Source organism: Schistocerca cancellata, chromosome 12 (assembly GCF_023864275.1).
Source record: "Schistocerca cancellata isolate TAMUIC-IGC-003103 chromosome 12, iqSchCanc2.1, whole genome shotgun sequence".
Taxonomy (NCBI): domain Eukaryota; kingdom Metazoa; phylum Arthropoda; class Insecta; order Orthoptera; family Acrididae; genus Schistocerca; species Schistocerca cancellata.
Window position 1 is genome coordinate 147,538,949 of NC_064637.1, and position 16,999 is coordinate 147,555,947.

At 39.0% G+C, this 16,999-nt stretch overlaps 2 protein-coding genes across 2 annotated transcripts in view; one reads left to right on the forward strand and one right to left on the reverse strand.

Annotated features, from left to right (window-relative positions):
- Window positions 1-1,410, reverse strand: part of LOC126109398 (transmembrane protein 161B) — a 109,350-nt gene extending 107,940 nt beyond the window's left edge. The window contains exon 1 of the mRNA XM_049914428.1: window positions 1,331-1,410. Within this exon, the coding sequence (XP_049770385.1) occupies window positions 1,331-1,333 (3 nt within the window). The 5' untranslated portion in view covers window positions 1,334-1,410. The remainder of the gene's footprint in view (window positions 1-1,330) is intronic.
- A 431-nt stretch (window positions 1,411-1,841) lies between these two features.
- On the forward strand, window positions 1,842-3,799 carry LOC126109756 (mitochondrial GTPase 1). Its single transcript, XM_049914807.1, has one exon. The coding sequence runs from the start codon at window positions 2,021-2,023 to the stop codon at window positions 2,984-2,986; it is 966 nt and encodes a 321-aa protein (XP_049770764.1). The 5' UTR covers window positions 1,842-2,020; the 3' UTR covers window positions 2,987-3,799.
- The last annotated feature ends 13,200 nt before the right edge of the window (window positions 3,800-16,999 follow it).

Genomic DNA, 16,999 nt, shown 5'->3' on the forward strand with positions numbered 1-16,999 from the left:
GGAAACCTAAGAGAAAATTCCAAAGTGAACATAAGTCCTCCAGAGGGAAATGCAGACAAGGTTTGTCGCTCACATTGCAAGTCTCTCAGTGACAGCAAATTGCATGCAATCTCAATCTCAGATGAACTGAACAGATAGTGGTTTGAAAAGATAAGAGGGGGATCAACCAAAGTAAAAAAAGGTTAATGGAGTGAAATAAATAAAACAGATGATGCTGAGGAACTTAAATTATTAAATGGTGCACTAAAAGTAGAAGCGATTTCTGAAGATTAGGTAACAATGAAGAAGTACTGAACTCAACTGGAGAAACAAAGAAGTTATAGGACAAATTGACTAAACGAGTGGATCGATTGTTTGGACATTTCCTGAAACATCAAGGAATCATCAATTTAGTAATGACGGGGAGATCAGAAGAGCAAAATCATACAGAACAACCCAGGTCTAACAACATTAAGCAGAATCAAATGAAAGTACGGTGCAGTAATTATGCACAGAATAGACTAGTGTGGATAGCTGTATGAAACCTGCATAAGGACTGGAGACCACAACAATAAGATTCATAGAAAATGTTATTGTATTGGCTTAACATATACTGGATGCACATTCTTTGTACATACTGCAACTTGGCAGAAGAAAGAATCAACTACTCAACTAAATCCCCTATCCTTATGGTGACTACCACTGCAGGTAATCCGAAACTCAACATAAATAAGACGCTGTCATCAATAATGTACGACATGACATGAACTTTACTTTGATAACATTCTATATGCTGCTTACTACAATGTTTTAAAAGACGAAACGCGTGACCGCTTTTAATGGAAGTAGCTTGTAGTCTTTCCTTGTATTATAACTGCAGTCTAAGAAGCGAGGCCTCATTTCTCTCGAAAGGTTTCATTCAAACCAAGAACTCAGTCAGTCAAATTATGTCGAAGAACATAATGCTTGAGAATTATGTCATCTATTTCAAGCGAATACATTTTGTATTATATTCTCCTAACCTCCTTGGGTCAGTTTGTTTTAAATACAGTCATTTTAGAGTTCACTATATGCTCGGATGTAGTAGTAATCTACTGGAAGACTTACAATTGCAGACAAAAGGCACATATCTCCAAGGACTAAACACGACGACAATATATTTGGCATTAATGGAAAAGACTATTAAAACAAAAAGCCTACAACAGATATTATACAGGAAATAATTTATTTTAGAATAACGTTGTTGCATCTCACAAGAAAATAAAGCACCATTCTTAAATGTCTCGAAAAACAGCAGATTGGGTGTAATAAACTCTAGGAAGTGAGCAATTTACATGTGTTAATGGCTTACCATTTCGCTATTTACAGCGTGCAGACAACACGGTCTCTTGTTTGTTTGCTTTTTATAGCTTAAGTGTTGCTACATTTGGGGTTTGAATATCGTCGTCGCATATAGCGACAGTCGACAAGTACGCGTCGATATTTCCCTCCACCCAACTGTTATTTTTATTTAACAACTTACTTCTATAAACTTATAGTTGTAATATTACTTAGTAAGTTACGAAATAAATCTGCTGTTTTCCGAGTTCCTTTACTTTACTATTTGCTGTCGGAATTTTTTTGAGTATCCATTTAATTATAATTTACATTTGATAAAATGATAAGGGAAGTACAACTACAAGTTTTTTATACATTCGATATGTTTGAAAGCAGTGATATAAACATTTTTGTTATGTTGTTCAGCAAAGATATTATTGCCATAAAATTTGCGGCAAAGTAAAATCTGCGGAAGCTGCAAAGTACTGCGTCAAAACGCGTAAGTTCGATGCAGTGCGGCAGATGGCGTCGTGAGAGGTGGTTATTATAGGTTGTGTTTTGTGCCTTACGATTGTTTGTAGTACTTTAGGTGTAAATATGTGCCTCGCAGACTTCTAATACAGTCTTACTGTCGTCGAAATTTCGTTTGTTTTTTTCTTTTTTTTGTTGCAGTCTACTGTTAGGTGTTACGTGACAGTTTTCGCTGTGAAAAGAAACCAACAGGATGTCTAGTGTTACATATCATTTTAGAGATTGTTTCAGGGTAATAAATAAAGAAGCTCTGCATTGGTTTCCTGGCCACATGGGAAGAGGGCTGAAGCAAATGCAACAGAAGTTGAAATCAGTAGACTGTGTCATTGAAGTACATGATGCTAGAATACCATTATCAGGACGTAACCCAGATTTCAAACATACGGTTTGCGGTCTGAAACCACATATATTGGTGCTGAACAAGAAAGACTTGACAGATATGAGTTACAGCTCTAAAGTGTTAGCTCGACTGAAGCAGGAAGGTACACCAGACGTGCTATTCACAAACTGTAAAGACGCTAAGTGCAACGGCGTGAAGAAGATAATTCCAAGAGCATGTGAACTCATTTCGAGCTCAAACAGATATAATCGGTCAGAGACTACTGAATACAGTATCATGATTGTCGGCGTTCCAAACGTTGGAAAGTCGTCACTTATAAACACGTTGCGTAACAGATTTCTTGGTAAGTCTAGTGCAGCTGCAGTAGGTGCAAAGGCGGGAATCACGAAGAGTGTTCAGAACATCATTAAAGTCAGCGAAGAACCAAAAGTGTATCTTATTGACACGCCTGGCATACTAACCCCATCTATTAGAGATGTGGAAGCAGGCCTTCGCCTTTCACTGTGTGCAAGCCTGCAGGATCACTTGGTGGGGGAAGAAATTATCGCGGACTATCTTCTCTTCTGGTTGAACAAACACCGACGCTTTAATTACGTAGAGCTCATGGGTCTCCAAGAGCCTTCAGACAATATAGGCACTGTGTTGACACAGTGCGCCCTCAAGTTGGGTAAAACTTTAAAGGTAAGGAATTATGATGGGCAATACATATACAAGCCAGATATGACATCTGCCGCAGCATTTTTTTTAAAGGCTTTTAGGAAGGGTGATCTGGGAACAATAATGTTGGATGAAGACCTTGTACTGGGCACTGTATCGTGATAAATGTCTTCCTGCGTATACCTAGTAAATTTAAAGGTTAGATGAGTAATCTGATTGCCCAGTTACATTGCATCCACATCCATACTCTGCAAACCACTGTGAAGTGCATGGCACATTTTTTCGAAACACATGACTCTCTCGAACTATAGAAATGGCTAATCTCAAAAGGCCTATGATACGATGCACATCAGTCATACAGGCTATTTAAATTGAAGTGTGTTACAAAAGACAGTTGTGTTTTCTTTACTCATTCTCACTCAGCAATTTATATGTACAGAAGACTGAAGCATGCATACAGTATGAAAACACTTTTGGTCATGCCAAATGTGTAATTTAAAAGACTGAACACTAAAATTAAGATTTTAGATTTTTCTGTCCTCTGTTGCTCCATAGCCAAGGGGCTCAAACTTACCTTTTTTTCTGTGTTTATGCCACATCAACAGACAATTATTAACTTAATTTTTCTGTATGAATACTGTTCCCTTTTGTATTCTGTTTTCCTTAACTTTTTGGAAATATATCAGGTGTTTTTCATTATTTGTATAACTGATTAAGTTCAAATGGCTCTGAGCACTATGGGACTTAACATCTGAGGTCATCAGTCCCCTAGAACTTAGAACTACTTAAACCTAACTAACCTAAGGACATCACACACATCCATGCCGGAGGCAGGATTCAAACCTGCGACTGTAGCAGTCGCGCGGTTCCGGACTGCAGCGCCTAAACCGCGTGGCCACCGCGGTCGGTTAAGTGGTGGAAGTTTTTGGTATAATTTAATTTCACTTATAACCGAACATATAACACCTGAAGATATCTGTATGCAACTGCCTTTTGTTCAGAACCAGAACATAATAATTTAAATTCAGATATAAAACAGAGGATGTAAGTTTTCTACAGTGTTTAGCGTGGTTCTTTTCTGTTAAATGTGTGTGCCTTATGAATTAAAAACAGTAAGAGTGCACAGTATTAATGTAGTGTGGTGTGCACTTATGAATGTCTACTGCTTATTGGCTATAAAAAAAGACATGCCAGTATTTGTGAAACTTGTCCATTTCTGTCAAATTATCCAGGCTTTTGCAGTGCCTAATTTTTAAACTGAACTAGACTCTTCACATAAACTGCATACTCCTCCTTACAGTAGGGCCTAATGGAAATTCCAGGATGGGAATGGGAAGAAAAGCAAATATGGGAAAGGTAACCATACACACATGAGCTGATAATGTGTGCTGCATGTGCAACAGCATGAAGACTTAATTAGCTGCCATCACTTATATGTGACTGATTGCCATTTCCTGTTTTTTAAATGAAAAATGAACTGTTGTGTAGTTATTTTACTTGTGGAAGATAGTGCTGTAGGAGAGTAAGTAGCATTTTATCTATCCTCAGCCATGCTGTAGTGACCTGTTATAAGGTGCTTTTAAGCAAGTCGATCTAATTGTTGTTGTTATGTAAGAGCTTTCATGTACATTCTCTATTTTAAAAGGTGTTAAAATACATCAGTTCTTTCAAAACCTCAATATGAAAGCTACAAACACTGTTTTTGTGTACCACAGAAATATAAGACAATATTGCTATAGTAAAATAGTATTCACTTCTAATATTGTTGCTGCAGTGGAACATTTCCTCACTAATGAATGAGTTTCTTTGGTATAATGATGGAGGGAGGAGTGTCATTAGTTGTGATTAATATGTTAGAAACAGAAATTTATTTTTTGGTTAGTTACATATTTAAGTAATCGAGTTAAAGTAGTTGACTGCAACCAGCTTGGATTAACTGAAGTATTTGATACCACTTCAGTAATTCACAACTAAACTGTCAGCTTTCAACCTAATCCAGACCTCAGGCCACATTACATACCAAAATGTCACAATGGAAATTTCTCAAAAGAAATGCTGTGTGTACTCTGTTGTCTTTCTGTTATCACATTATACCACAATCCAGATCATCTTTAAATTACAAGTCAAAGTTGACATCTGGTTTTGGTAGGCTTGGTTGACATGCCTTTTCAAGAAGAAACAGCAAATTCCATAATGTTACAGGTAACCTTGTTTCTTAATGTAAGTAATGTAATTGACAGATGTTATAAAAAACTTGAAATGCTTTAATTAATCTTTAATTTATGGGTGCCAGCACAACCTTTCCAAATTATTTTCTGAGGATAGTGCTAGCATCACTTGAAAATTATTTTAGTGAATAATAGTGTTTCTGAACAAGCATATAGTGTTATTTTCTTTCTATCAATACTGTGTCCATGTTACAGAATAGGAATGCTGTGGAAGTTTCTCTCTGTTAATTTGTTACGGATTTTCATTTTAATATACTGTGAAATTTGGGAATACGGTTTAATGTATATTAGGGAAACATGAAATTTTTTGTATCACCTAGGGTATATTTGTTGAAACGTATCTTCTGTCATCATTTTGTAAATTTAGAGAGAGATTTTATAGAAAGCTGTGACACTTCACCTTTATTTTTCTTATGTGCCTTAAAGTATGAAATATACAGAACCAAGTTCTCATTCCATTCATTCAACCAATTTCACATTCCATTGTGTAGGTCACATCCTGAAGCAGAGACTGTGGGGATGTGGAATGAGTCAATTTATAATTGAACAGGTAGAAGTGGCCACAACAGGACAGCACTGTAAAGTACATTAACAACAAATTATGACTATTGTAAGTCCACTCGCATTGGTAGTTCTCAGAATAACTTCTAGATTAAATTTATGAAAAGCATCTGCTTTGTAAGAAGCCAGTTCTTCTCCACTTGCTCTGTTCAGCAGCTGTTTTTATCTAATGCTTTATACTAAGCGTTTACGTAATTTTACACAGAACACTATAAAATGTGTATGCAGGCAAAGTCAAAATCTGTTTGATGTAAACTTGAGATAAGCAAAATTTACAAACAGTTGAAAGCAAAACACGTACTGAAATTCATAATAGACTACCAAAACTGTTAATCGGTTATTTCTGATGACCAATAGAGGTCAACCACAACTATTGATACTGTGCCGTAATGACGTCACACACCACTACATCAACCACAACATCAAAGCAGATGGGTGGAATTGAACGCTTCCATTGACCCAAATATTCTTATGTACAACATGAAACCACACACATAACAATAGTCAGTGTTGGTGTTGATGCCAAAGCTCTCCATATCTCATTTACAGGAGTCCTTGAACCTCAGCACAGGGTGTCCTACAGGTCTTTTGGCTGTAGAAATCTCTCCAAGCATCACCTCACGTGGTACTTTCTCAGAATCCATACGGTAGATGTGCCCCAGCCAGCAGAGTCGACTCTGCTTCAAGATAGTTGAAATGCTGTTGCAGCTAGTTTTTAAGTAGTACTGCTTCGTCGGTCACTTGGTGCTTCCACGTTATTCCGAGGATGGATCTCGGGCACCGCATGTGGAAAGCATTAAGACGAGGTTCTCATTTGGCATAAGCAGTCCATGTTTCCAATGCTTACAAAATGATGCTGGGGATGCAAGTTTGATACACAAGAACTTTGGTGGTCAAAGAGAGTTTGTTGTTTTTCCAAACATGTGTAGGGAGCTTGCCAGAAGTTGTCACAGGTATTCCAATTTGAGTATCAATCTCCTTGTCAGCAGACATGTTTGATTTTATAGTGGATTCAAGATAGCTGAACAACTTCCAGAGTAGTTCCATCTAATGTGATATTCAACAGTGTATTAGCACTCTGAACCATAATTACAGTCTTCCTGCTGTTTACATTCATCGAGAATAGATGGCATGCGTGACAAAATCTTGATACTAGCTCTTGGAGCTCTTCTGCAGGATCAACAGCATACAGGAGTTCATGAGCGATTATGTCACAGTGCTTTGTTTTACTCTACAGAAGACTTAATGTTGAAAACCCTTCCGTCTTTCCTAGTGTGCAGGTGTACTCCAACAATGCAATTCTCAAAAGCCACTTCGAGCAGACTCAAGAAGAAGATTCTGAAAAGTGTGGGCGTCAACATACACTGTTGTCTTATTCCGCAGTTCATATTGAATGGTTTACATGTAATAGCATCGAAGATTACAGAGCCTGCATACTGTCATGAAAAGATCTTAAGGACAACAAACTTGATGGATATCCATTTTTTTCCAATATACTGTAGAGTCCCTCCCTACTGACAAAGTCAAAAGCTTTGTTGTTTTATGATTTCAGCCGGTACGTTATCACAGCCTGTAGTCTTGCCTAGCCTTAGACTTTTAAATGCAAGTTTTAATTTGTCGAGAGTAGGGGGATCATAAAGTTCAGACTTAACAGGGTAAGTTTGGAAAGTATCCAAAGCTTCTGAAGAAATGTTGACTTCTTCTGAGTATAGGCTAGCATAGTGCTGCACCCATCTATGTTGCTTTTATGCTTTATTGTCACCATTAATATGTTTCATTGCAGTGTACCTCGTGCTTGTTGGTCAAATGGCCGTTTTGATGCTTTGATACACACCACAGTAATCTCCTTTGTCTCACCAGATCTGAATAGATTTACAAAGGCTGCTCCAATACCTATTTGCACAGTGGTGAGAAACTCATTGCAGATCTGCTTTGCAGGCCTTGTAATCGGCTGTTGCTCGTTGGTCTTCAGGATTATTCACAACCTGTACATGAGCATTATATTTCTTGTCTATATATGGGTGCAACTGACTTTCACATTCAGCAAACCAGTCACTCTGAGTCCTACTCAGCTTCCCAAATGTTATGATAGCTGTTTGCATAATATTTTCTTTAGCTAGATGCCATATATTTCCGATGCTCTGTGCAGTTATCAGTTGCTCAGGATTCAGTTTCATCTCAATATCTTCTCCGAACTTTTTATATAGCTTATCATCTTGGATAGCTTTGGTGTCAGTCTTCACTCTTTGACAAATGCTCTCAGCTGTGTGAATCTTCTTTGGTGTGAACTGTGATTTGGTCATAACTAAAGAGTGATCAGTATAACAGTCAGCACTGTGCTATGTATGGGAGTTACGGACATAGCGTAGGTCACATCTTCTGGTTATGAAGAAGGCAAGTTGATGGCAGTGGCCTGAATGTGGGTGTTTCCATGTTACTTGGAGCATGGCTCTGTTCTGGAAGTAAGTATTAGTGATACATAGAGAAAGAGAGGTGCAAATTTCCAGCAGTTGCTGACCGCGCTCGTTCATATTTCCAGTTCCATGTGGGCCAATACAATCAGGCCAGTTGTTCCATGTATTCCCAATCCTGGCATTGAAGTCTCCCAGTAACATTACTTTATCTGATCCACAAACATTCTCCAAGCATTTCTGCAAATCTTCATAAGACTCGTCTTTGACTTCAGTTGGTGGTTTCATAGTGGGAGCATATGCTGAGATTAATGAGACGGGACTTGATGCCATCCTTAATCTCAAAGTTCATAAATAGATTTTGGTTGTTCGCAGCAGCTGAGAAGACTGTTTCGTACTGCAAAGCCAACTCCATGCTCACGTCTTTCTCCAATTTCTCTCCCTTTCCAGAAAAATGTATAATTATCTTCACACAGGCTGCCTTCCCCTGAGAGGTGGTTTTCCTGTAATGCAGCCACATCAGTGCGAAGATGCAGCAGTTTTCTGTTGATTATGGCTGTTTTTCTGTACAGGGCCAGCTCTGTAGGAGTGTCATGCCCAGGTAACGTAGTTGTGACGTTGCAGGTGGCAAAATGTGTTATTGGATTGTTGGTTTTATTCATGTGAGCTCACTATACTCCTAAGAGTCTTCATATAAAGCTGATTCTTGAAACTTCATAAGTAGGCTCTCTCAGGACAGTTTACATCTGTCGTCATGAGTCTGTCATCTCAGTCAGAATATCTGTGACGCTCTTCCATAGGTCAGACAAACCTGTGATGATTTGTGCTGCCTTCTCTGTACATGTTCAGTATCCCCTGTTAGCCCTGTTTGGTACAGGTCCCACACACTTGAGCAATATTCTAGAATGAGTTGACAAGAATATTTGTAAGAAATATTCTTTGTAGATTGACTGCATTTCCCCAGTATTCTACCAATAAACCAATTCTGCCACCTGCTTTATCTATGATTGAGCCTATGTAAGAATTCCATTTCATATTTGTACAAAGTGTTACACCCAGATATTTGTATGACCTGGCCAATTCTAACTGTGGCTCATGGATATTATTGTTGTAGGATGCTGCAATTTTTTATTGTTATTATTATTTTTTTTTTAATTTTGTGAACTGCATAATTTTAAATTTCTGAACATTTAAAGCAAGCTACCAATCTTTGTACCAGTTTGAAATCTTACTAATTGTTACTTATGCAAATACAATTATGAGTGAACAACTTTACAGAATCATTCGATTCCACCCATCCACTTTGACCCATAACATTATCAATATGGTGAAATTGCTATGTTCAGCATCTCCTATATGATGCCTACGATGTCACTACATATGCCTGCAATGTAAAAATACATGTAATACAATAATGTCTCATTTGAAAAATAAAATGAAACTAATGGGACAACCACAGAAAATTGGGGCTTAGGATGGGACAAGCTAAATGTATAAGTGTAAAAAATGCCACAAGATCCCAAAACATACAAAATGATGAAAAAAAAGAAAGAAAATAATTGCAGCACTGTGCTGTACCAACAGAAACCACAGGAATCTGACACTTCCTTTGACCTGTATAGCTCAACTGCAGTTGTTGATACCAAAACATCAACACCTAAAGGTATGAAAATTGGAATTGTACATTTTCCTTACTGACCTCCCACCCCTCCAAACAAAAAGCCACCAGCAAATAAAACACAAAATAAGCTAAAATCAGTCACACCTTACAAACCAACAAAACCTGCAACAAAAAAAGGTCCCCTACAACATAATCATAAAAGAATTCCCACAACGCACACTGCTAAATCCACAACCAATACCCACAACCCACCCACTCCCTCCAACAACACACGCACATACTCAACCCTTGACCGTACATCTTACCCACAGCTCTCAAAAACACACAAAAAATGCAATAATCCCCAGGGATGCTCTTCCGCCAACAGTCCTCATCTACACGAGATTTAAGGTTAGAGGAACACCTCTTCCCCCTCCCTATAACTGATTTAACTGCCCTCCCAAAACACCTCTACTGCCTTAGTGCACGCCCCAGTTTCATAATTTTTAAACTCAGGACTATGGTTGACAACTAAATGATCATAACCCATCTTCCCCAATCACCAAATAATGAAAGAGCATTTGATACAACAGTACTCCTGTCTTCAATATATTCTTGTATCAACTCCACCAATACCATCTTAGTACAGCCCTCTAAAACCCTGAAAACACAGTCAGCATAACCCCCCTCCCGAAACAGGAGCCCCCCACACCTAGATACCAATCCGAGAACTACCCCTTCTATACTTCTCTTCTCAAACAGTGACTCATCAATCTCAACTACAACCCCCCAGCCTACCCAACTTACCCCTATACTTAACATACTCAGAACAAACTTCCCTTAAAAAAACTAACACTGGTTCTCTCACTCACTCCAGTCTCATGCACACTAAAACTAATCGAGGACCTATAACAAAAATAATACATTGACAAAGCAGTCTCTCTCGAGGCCAGTCTAGATTTCTCGAACCAGATACCACATCTAATGGAGCGGCAGATGTTATCTTGCCGACACCACCACACTTACGTGTCCCTGGTTCAAGATGCCAGAACTCTTGTCAGCCTTATATTCTCACCACAAATGCTCCATCTAACAACCTCTGCGATAAGCCCAAACATCTGAAGGAACTTAATCACGGACGACATGTCCTCACCCATCTCAGCCCGACCCTAATAAAAATGCCACACACATTTTTAAAAAAATGCACACATTAATAATTCACTGAAAACACTTCCACGATATGTCCCCAACTGCTGATACTTCAGGCAACGCTACACAGTCAACACCAAAGTCAAATGAACCCAATACAACACGTTACACTCAGCACATACACATACACCACCAGAGGACACCATCAAACACAACCACCATGATATCAACAAACACAACCAACTCAAAACCTCTGTACCATAATGATGCCACACACCAAAACATGCTTATGTCACACGTCAAAGCGGACGGGTGTAATCTGATTACCCGAGTGAACATAAGCACTTCAGTTCACTATAATGAAGAAAATTTGCTGCTCTGCTTTTATTGGTGATGATTCATGTATACGTCATTGTTTAAAATTCCTTGAAAATATACTTACATGATTTTCTGTATGGACCATTTGATTATTCTTATTTCTTTCTTTTGAGGTATAATGAATGTTTAACCAGATTGATTTCTTCCAAAACACTATGTCATTTCTCAATATGCTATGCATGAGTGCAAAGTAGGTACTACGTGTCCCTGGTTCAAGCTCAGTGCACAGTATCAATACTAGGAATAAGAGGAATCTACATAAAGGCCTAAAATCACTTACCTTGGTCCAAAAAGGGGTCCAATATTCAGGAACACACATTTTTAATAAATTGCCAGCAACCATTAAAAAGGTGGTTTCAGATAAAGCATGATTTAAACAGAGTTTAAAAGACTTTTTGATAGGCAACTCCTCCTACTCCATAGGTGAATATCTTAACAGAGACTGTTAAGTCAGCTTAAGTAAAAATATCCGTTAGATTTCAGTTTTGACAACACTTGGTCACAAAAGTCAAAATTAGGTATTTTGTGTATGATAAATTTATTAATAGTGCAGAGCAGTGTTTCATTCTGACAGTGTGTTAATTCTGTTTAGCTATCCCAGTTTATTGCATTGTATTAACTTATTTCCGACTATCTCCTGACAAATGATCAGGATAGAAAGTATTATATTCAAATGTTTTATGTTTGTATGTCATACTTTCTGACATGTTCTACACCCACGAGAATCATCTCATTTTTTGGTTCTGTGGAATGAAAACTGTATCTAATCTAATCTATAACACTCAATAATGGGATAATCAAATCCTGAAACATGTCGTGGTAAATATATCGCACATTGTCTACAGCTGCTGGGTGACATTCTTGTTATTGGTTCATGTATATCCCATCTGTACGCATCTGATGTTATCCCGTGTGAGAATGTTTTCTAATTGTTTGCAAATCATGTAACTGAGTCGGGATGAGGAACTGAATAGAAGTGTTAGATCCCCTTAGCAATTTTACTTGAGACCAGAATTTTCTCGGGTTCTCTGCCAGATCTTTTACTAAGTTGTGACGGTGGTAGTTGTAAGCTTCATGCTATGAAGCTAAGGCCCGTAATAACACTGAATCCACAGAGATCAAACTACACCTTGAGAAAGTTGAAGCTGCACGAATTTCTGCTAACCTTTGATTTTCTTCATTTGTTGTCATTTAATTGAGGAACATTAGGGTTTAATGTCCCTTTAACATTGAGGTTATTAGGGATTATGCTTGTGCTCACAAGCTTTGACTGTTTCAAGGGCGGGGAAGGAAATCAGAGTGCACTTTTGAAACAGCCCCAGCATTTGTCTGGAGCGAATTAGGGCAGGGTAGTGGGGTCAGCACAGCATTCTCCCAGTCGTCGTCAGTTTTTGTGACCTGAAGCCAGTACTGTTCGGTCAAGTAGCTGCTCAGTTGGCATCACAAGGATGAGTGCACCCCGTACCATTCCTCCCACCGAGGGAAGAATCCCTGGCAGTTCTGGGAATGAAACACAGATCCTCCACTTGGCAGTCGATAGAGAGCTAAAGAATATCTCTAAATTCTTTATGTAATATTGGTTCCTGAAAATTTGTTAGTAGGCTTTGTAGGGACAGTTGGCATCTATGTTCCACACTCTGCCAATTCACATCTTTCAGCATTTTGTGACATACTCAGAGGAGTAAACAAATGAGGGGCCCAGTGGAAAAGGGGCACATGCCACCAGAGTATGTTGTGTCAAAAAATAGGAATTGAGAAGTATGATTTTGTATAGTAATGTGAACTCCTGCTGTGATACCAATAGTTGTTACAGTAACTGGATGGTGTTTTGCAAATACTATTAAATATTAGGCCACTTTATTACAGTTTAAAGCACAGAAAATGAAATCCTTGGCATGAAGCCACATTACACAGCACATCATTAATAGTCAAACTCCTCGTCAGTGTTTTCCTATTCCATTGTATTGTCACTACCATCACTTTTCAATGACTGATAAAAAGTTGAATACATTGGAGGCACAAATTGCAGTAAGCTTTGAAGGTCCTTGAACTTTGCTGCCTTAATTTGACGTCCATTTGGATACTTAGGAAGTAACTGGCAGCCTGCAAGCTTCGTAAATCGTCCACGACACTCCTGTAAACTAACTGGCACAGGTTTCTCAGTTTTATTGTGTGAATATTTGATATATACAGAATGTGCACCGCTCACTAATCTAAACACCACTGCGTTTCTGATGTCTCCAGGCTTTCTGTCAACAGAAACATTATGTTTGACGGTACTGTTCGTTATAGATGACAAAGACACGAAGTCGTCTTTCTTCATTTCAACTACAATGAATAGGTTCTTTTGCTTGCTCTTTCTCATAAGTTCAACCCATTTTGCTGGAGTTTACACAGCCTGTGTCTTTCCTTTCAGCTTCTCAGTGACTCCAAAATTCCTGTCACATGGCAGGAACATGTGACCAGGGAGAAGAAATCTGTGCACAACAATATCAAAACATTTTTTATCTAGGAGATACAACCACAGACCTAGGATAATATAGTTTTTATTTTGTCCAACACACAAATCAGAATAAATGTAGAGCCTTCAATGATGTTCTTCCTTCACCACATCTAACGCCTTTAAAATGCAGCTGGCTACTTCATCGGCCCCTCTAGAAGCAACATTCTCGGACCAGACACACATCACTGCCTTCTCATCACTACAATGGTAATTATGTGTCCAAAATTGTCTCTTATAATAAACTGTTTCTGTCAAAATATATAGTGTTGGCAATGCGCGTTGTAAGTCCATCCACAAAATGAGTGTGTCACTACCATCCTGTTTTGACTCATTTGAGTCACTTTTCAGAGCACTGTATGCAGTTTCAACTTCTTCAAGGTGTAGTTTGATGTCTGTGGATTCGGTGTTATTAAGGGCCTTAGCAGAATCACAAATATGACATGTATCACTTGATAGCAGTTTAAAACCAATATTATATTCTGTGTTGAAAATGGTTTAATACACATGGTGTTTCACTGGGACTTCATGTGTATTTTTAAGAACTTCACAGTACAAACGATACATTCCAGCAATCGAGTGAACAGAGGTTATGTAGGACTTGTTCGGATTCTGCATTCTACCATAATGTGATGTGTAATCGAGGTCTTGCGGTAGCGTTCTTGCATACCGTGCACGGGGTCCAGGGTCCGATTCCCAGTGGGGTCAGGGATTTTCCCTGCCTCGAGATGACTGGGTGTTGTGTCGTCTTCATCATCATCATCATCATCATCATTCTCCCCCATTATGGTCGGAGGAAGGCAATAGCAAACCACCTCCGCTAGGACTTTGTCTAGTCGGCAGTGCAGGTCTCCCGCATCGTCCCCCTATGCTCCCCGGAGTATGGGACCTCATCATCATCGTCATCATCATCATCATCATCATCATCATCCCACCTGGTAAACATTTCGATGTGATTTCTAACCTTATTTTTTCCTCTTGTTATCAATGGCATGAGGTCTGTTAGAATGCTTGCCCCTTCTATCCTATCTAGGTGTACGTACCGATACATGTGTTGTAGATTCATGACTCTCAGTGTATAAGTCTTTATTGCTATGGACAGTCCTGAAACTTTTAACAGAGATGGCATGAACAGCTAAAACTGCAGTCCTACAAACTTCAACCTCAGTAACTGGAGTGTCACAAATAAAATGCCTGAAAGAAATCTTCCTCTGGCTTACTGTTGGAACCTTCCTTTTCTTTGGATACACTTTTTTTGCACTCATTATAAATAAGCATTTTGCTTATTATAACCTCCCCAGTGATAATGCTCAATAAATATCGCCGCCTTCTGTTCTTCATTAAGTGTTGAGTGTTTGCAGAAACTAGTTTTGCGGCATGGATCACTGGCACTATGAAATACTTTCTCGGGCATAATCTTATTTTTTCTGGATTTATATTCTTTCCCATTGTTTCTTAACCTCTTTCTTTCATTATCTTTTCTCTCATTTTCTTCACAAATTCCCTTTTTTTTCATGTATTGTTGCAGTTTCTTTGTGAGTAACATTAACAGCAACACCTGTTGCCATAGCAACGCCTATTGCCGCCATCTTGGAAACATATGAACATTTGAGAAACGTTTTCCGATTGGCTTTCCGAAACCAAGTCAACCAATGAAACAAATCGACTCGTGAGACACAGAGATACTATTGGCATGGGCCTCTTTTCCACTGGGAATGTGTCAGTCCTGAATAACAGCAAATATAATATGCTCTCTTTAAAGGAATAGGCATATACCTCGGTGCTAGAAGTTCCCATCTACAATACTAGATGGCATTGGCTGCCTTGCTGTACCAAAATCACTGCACAGGTGGAATGTGCCCCTTTTCCACTGGGCCCCTCAAATGTGTGGCTATTTGTGTCACTTCTCTGAATACATTCCATATTGTATTTTGTATGGGTCCCTCACACTTGAACATTATTCTTAGATGGGATGCACAAGTGTTAAGTAAGTAATCTTATTTGTGAACTGACTGTATTTTCTCTGATGTGTTGGCAGAAGAGCCAACACCGTGTTGCTAGAGGAGGCTGAACTGCATGCTTTTAAGCTCACGCAGACTGGCGTGAGGTCTGGAACAGTTAAGGGACTTGATAGTAGCAAATAAAGTACGTAGTTGATGTAATACTTAACTTTAATCCATAATTGGAGAACATTGCTCTTGTTGATACATTATATAATCTCAATATAAACTGGTCATGGCGCCTTGCTAGGTCGTAGCAAATGACGTAGCTGAAGGCTATGCTAACTATCGTCTCAGCAAATGAGAGCGTATTTGTCAGTGTAGCTTCGCTAGCAAAGTCGGCTGTACAACTGGGGCGAGTGCTAGGATCTGTCTCTAGACCTGCCGTGTGGCGGCGCTCGGTCTGCAATCACTGACAGTGGCGACACGCGGGTCCGACGTATACTAACGGACCGCGGCCGATTTAAAGGCTACCACCTAGCAAGTGTGGTGTCTGGCTGTGACACCACATTCTCAGTATCCTGCCAGTGAACCAAAGTTTGACACACGTTTTACATACAACAGCTTATTATGAAAGCCTCGTACTTCAGAGAAGTTGTGCAAGATTTTCTCAATTAATACGGTTGCCTGTGGTCGATGCGGTGTAAGGAGTCCCTGACAGCTCGCAGCACTGTCAGCTGCTTTCAGCTGTAAAGCTCTAATGGCTGCAGATGAAAGTGGTTGCCATCTATGGAGCTGTGACAACACTGAGACATTACCATAGATAAGTTTACATTACACTACATCACTCGTCGAGGTAGCCGTGTGAAGCTTCCGCACCCAGCCCACTGCAACTGTCGGGGATCAACTCGACAAAGCAATATACGCGGTTTCTGTTTCTCCTCACTGGAGCTCAGCACAGTCGTCATTACCTCTCTTTGGGTTACTAATTGTTGAGAAATGAGGTGTTACTACGTAGTAATGCAATAAAAATATTCTTGTTTTATTTTTGAGATACAACATTATCATTCTAAGTCGTCCTTTATGTAATATTCCCATTTCATATTCCAACAAATTGTTACGCTCAGGTATTTGTACGCGTAGACTGATTCCAGTGGTGACTGGCTGATGCTGTGGTCATAGAATACTACTTACCTGCACTTTGTGAAGTGTACAATTTTAAATTGCTGCAATGTTAAAGCATATCAGCAACTTTGAACCATCTGAAATCTTATTAAGATCTGACTGATATATCTGGAGATTATTTCAGACAGTATGACACCATAGGTAACCACATTGTCTGCAAAAAGTCTGTGATTACTATTGACACGGTCTGTCCAGTAATACAACATGAACAGCAATGTTATGA